A 4,239-nucleotide genomic window follows, 5' to 3' on the forward strand; every position below is an offset into this window, starting at 1 on the left:
CTCATCAAAACGATCCGATCAAAATTGCGACCTGTAGCGTGATTACAAGGTTTACATTGACAGACGGACGGACACACATAGCCAGATCGACTCAGCTATATATAGTGGTCTACGACCATTATTTCGATGCGTTACAAACTTTTTGGCCAAAACCAACTTATAATAACCCCCCCAAATAGTGGTGTAGGGTATAAACAAAATTAATTATTTTCGGTTGAATTGAAGTGTTTCTTATGAGACTGCGCAAAAAATAAAATTTTAAAACCTCCAAAAATAGTTTGGGTAAAATATTCTTTTATTGAAACTATAGTGGACTGTCAATTTGCGGACAGGTGTACATTAGACGTGTTTAACTCAAAGGGAAAAAGTGTTTAGTATTGTTAGATTTTAATATTGCCAAAGTTTGAGTACGATCGGAATATGTTAACATGTGCCACTGGGGCCGCAAAATTTCCATAGTAATTTGTATGGGGCCAAAGGTAAATTGTCAAATCGAAGAGAAAATTGTACCAGTTCATTTCTGTGGCTAAACAAGTAATCCTACAAAAATTATGAAAATCAGCCACATTCTAATATAAGGCAATATGGTGGCGCCCCAATATACTATTGGAGCAATATCAAAGTCTTACCCGACTTAAATACATTTTTGTAGGATTTTTTCTAAACTGGCATTAATCCGCTGACTTTCTTCGGTCGTTAAAATGGAGTTGTAGTCGAAAAGATTAGGAAAGTATATTTGGTTTTATCTTTATCTTTGGTATTGTAATGTTAAATATAAACGCATGAAACCGCTCAATTGTCCGCAGATACCTACCTACCAGGCCTTACCAGCCGCAAATTGATATCACTGACATTGAAATTTTGAACAAATATGATTTTTCAATTCCATGAATGGAAAATATTTAGCAGAAAAGTTTAGATATCTCTAAAAACCTTGAATACTAAACTGCGACTGGTCAAAATGTGACTAAAAACTTTTAATAACAGAAATTGGTTATACATCTTTTTCATATTTGACACTTAAAATATAATAAAAAAGTAAATGTAACATACTAAGTATTTGCCATATCCAAAAAGCCACATACATACATATGTATATACAAACATACATATATGTAAATGTTTTATCTCGGAAGTCAGCAGCAAAATTTTCTACACAGTTTTATTTGAAAAATAAAAAAAAATTACAGTCGAACCTCGATTATCCGTGAACCTCCATTATCCGGGATAGAAAAGAAATGTTGGTCGTGTTTCAAATGCCTCTATTATCTATTATAAGCTCCATTATGCGGGAGTAAAAGCACACCTTTCAATTAACTTGATTATGTAATTCACCTGTTTCGCACAATTTGTGTATTTATGTCAAAAAGCAAGCATAAATTGTTTTGTGTTCCCGCAATATTTTTATGCAGATGTAAATTCTTGAATTCTTAATTTTATTTCATTTCTTTCCTTAAACCAATATAAAAATAACACAGTTAAATATTTGGTCTGTTGCGGAACTCCAAGAATCTACAACTTTCTACTATTTTGTTTTCGATAACAAAATGGAAAAATTGTTATCGATGTAAAAATGTGTAGATTCTTGCAGGTTCTGCAACAAGCATATCATTGTGTACGATAATATGCAAACGTTTACTAAAAAATGTGTTCAAAAGCCGCATAAAAAGCATTGACTCCATTATCCGAGAAAATCGGATAACCGTAATGCCTCCGGTCCCGACCATCACGGATAATCGAGGTCCAACTGTAGTTATACTGTGATGTATGTGTATACTATACACACATATTAATAATATACGACACGTGCATACAAATTAACATATTGAATCAAGCGAGTGAAGGCGGGCTTTTTATACCCTACACCATTATGTGGGGAGGGTATTATAAGTTGGTTTTGGTCAAAAGGTTTGTAGTAGCAAATAAAACCCAACTTTTCATTTTTGCGATTTTAATTATAATGATGAATATCACAGCTTTGGTTGGGGAGTTTCCAAAAGCAAAGCCTGGCTATGAAAGTAGAAAATCCCATCTTTAAAATGATGCAAAGTAGGTTGGCGTATGTGACCACATAACGGAGATATCACAATAGTCGGTAATATATCCCATTTTTCCATTTTTTAGAAATCACGCTTCCGGTCACAATTTGATTTTGGTCACAAAATTTTGGTGGGTAAAGGGGGTACCGGAGGGAAGGAAACTACTGATTTTGGTGATGACCAGATAATATTCAAGGGTCGAATTGGGCAAAAACACTTATTTGGAGAAAAAGTCAACTTTTTATAACAAAGCGAATATTTCCGCTAAGGGGTATACCAAAAGAAAAACCTGGCAATGAAAGGATAAAATATGACCTTTACAACGATGTAAAGTAGGTTTTCGTAGAAGATAAAGCAACGGAGATACCGCAATAGTCGGTTATGCATCCCATTTTTCCATTTTTTTTTTGTAATCACACTACAGGTCGCAATTTTGATCGGACCGTCACGAAATTTCGAGAGTTGATGCGGGTCCCACAGATGAAGAAGCCCTAAGTTTGGTGATGGTCGGATAATACTCAGGGGTCGGAATGGGCAAACAACTTTTGTTTAAAAAATTCAACGTCTTATTCGTATGCGAATATATCAGCTTCTTGTGGGAGTATTCCAATGGCAAAGCCTGCCAGTGGATGAAGAAAATATTACCTTTACATGAATGTAAAATAGGTAGGCGAAGGCGGTTAAACAAGAAAGCTATTACAACAGTCGGTAATGCATCCAATTTTTCCATTTTTCGTAATCACGCACAGGTCGCAATTTTGATCGGATCGTCAGGGAATTTTGTTCGTAATGGGAGTCCCAGAGAGGAATGAGCATATTGAGTTTGGTGGTAGTCAGATAATATTCCGTAAAAGAAATGTTTATCAGTGAAAATCTTATGCACAGGGCTAGTGGTGTAGGGTATCACATAGTCGGCCCCGTCGCGACTATTGCCTTTGCTTACTTTTTATAATACCCAAACTAAAAAAAAAGAAAAGCGTGAAAATTTAATTTCGTATTCTTATGCATAACTATAAATACTCTACAAAAATATCCTGAAACACACATTCGACTTTGGCGTGTTACAGACATAAGGACTAGAGAAAATTTACAACTTAATCAAAATGAAATTATTGGCTGCTCTAATATTCTTTGCCATCTGTTCTGAAATTCAGTCAGCGGCAACGCGTTTTTGTGGCCAAAATTTAGTTCGTATTCTTGAAGCTGCCTGTGTTGACGGTTTCAATGGTATGCAGATCAGCAAGAAATCCATCAATAAGCCAAGTAAGTGCATAGAATACTAATGTAACAAAATGTGTAATACATAGACAATTTATTTACAGTGCACACTCAAATCGTAGATTTTTATGGCTTAAATAACATTGAAGATGAAACGCATGATGTGTCCGATTCCCATCTCAGCGATATATTTTTCAGTGATGCCGTAAATGGTTTAGCTAAAACTCGCAGACAACGCCATTTGCATGGAGTTTATGATGAATGTTGCCGCAAAGGATGCACCTATAATGAACTTCTCGGATATTGTTTATAAGATTTTTCGCATACTGTTATATCGGACAGTTAGAACGGTGCTATTAAGAGACATAAAAAGAAAATAATAATAAAGACAACAATTAAACAAAATGCATAAAAGCCTACCAGTAGTGCGATTCTGTAACTTTTTTTAATAACGAACCGACATCGGTAGTTAACGAAAATATTCGGTTGAGTTAACGAATGTGCTATTCTGTAACTTTATGTCAGGCCTGCTCAAGGTGCGCACCTGAGCTGTCGGTGTGTGTCAATTTTCTCACACACACAATTTAAAAAGAGAGCTTTTGTTTTTGTTTTGAATATTTTCAAAATTAAAAATCAGTCTCTATTGAACATTCAATGAGGAAGGTTCTGTTTTCGAATTTGTCTATGAATTTATATGCGTACACTGAAAAAATGAATGAAGATACTGAATACGAATTTTTATTTGCCTAAAATTTTTACGGCAAATTAGAGTGTTTGGTTTGTCAACGCACTTTGGTTTGTCACGAACTTGATTTGCAACAAATTATAACATCAACAGTCACATTTGGTCAAAATAAAATAATTATTCTACTCTATATTTTGAAATATAAAATAAAAAAAAAAAAACTGTTACGATATTTCTCACAGTATACAGAGAGACAAAGGAAAATTGAAATTTGTGTATTTCAAAACCAAGACAATT

At 34.4% G+C, this 4,239-nt stretch overlaps 1 protein-coding gene across 1 annotated transcript; it reads left to right on the forward strand.

Moving 5' to 3' along the window:
* Window positions 1-3,142: 3,142 nt before the first annotated feature.
* LOC141403046 (insulin-like peptide 3) lies at window positions 3,143-3,570 on the forward strand. Its single transcript, XM_073985210.1, has 2 exons — window positions 3,143-3,302; window positions 3,362-3,570. Exons 1-2 carry the CDS (start codon window positions 3,143-3,145, stop codon window positions 3,568-3,570), a joined length of 369 nt encoding a protein of 122 aa, XP_073841311.1.
* Window positions 3,571-4,239: the final 669 nt, after the last annotated feature.

Source organism: Musca autumnalis, unplaced genomic scaffold (genome assembly GCF_047663935.1).
Source record: "Musca autumnalis isolate F117 unplaced genomic scaffold, ASM4766393v1 scaffold_4, whole genome shotgun sequence".
Taxonomy (NCBI): domain Eukaryota; kingdom Metazoa; phylum Arthropoda; class Insecta; order Diptera; family Muscidae; genus Musca; species Musca autumnalis.

Coding starts and splice junctions, on each gene's coding strand:
- LOC141403046 (XM_073985210.1), top strand. CDS start 3,143: ATGAAATTATTGGCTGCTCTAATATTCTTTGCCATCTGTTCTGAAATT. Junction 3,303..3,361: donor GAAATCCATCAATAAGCCAA/GTAAGTGCATAG, acceptor ATTTATTTACAG/TGCACACTCAAATCGTAGAT.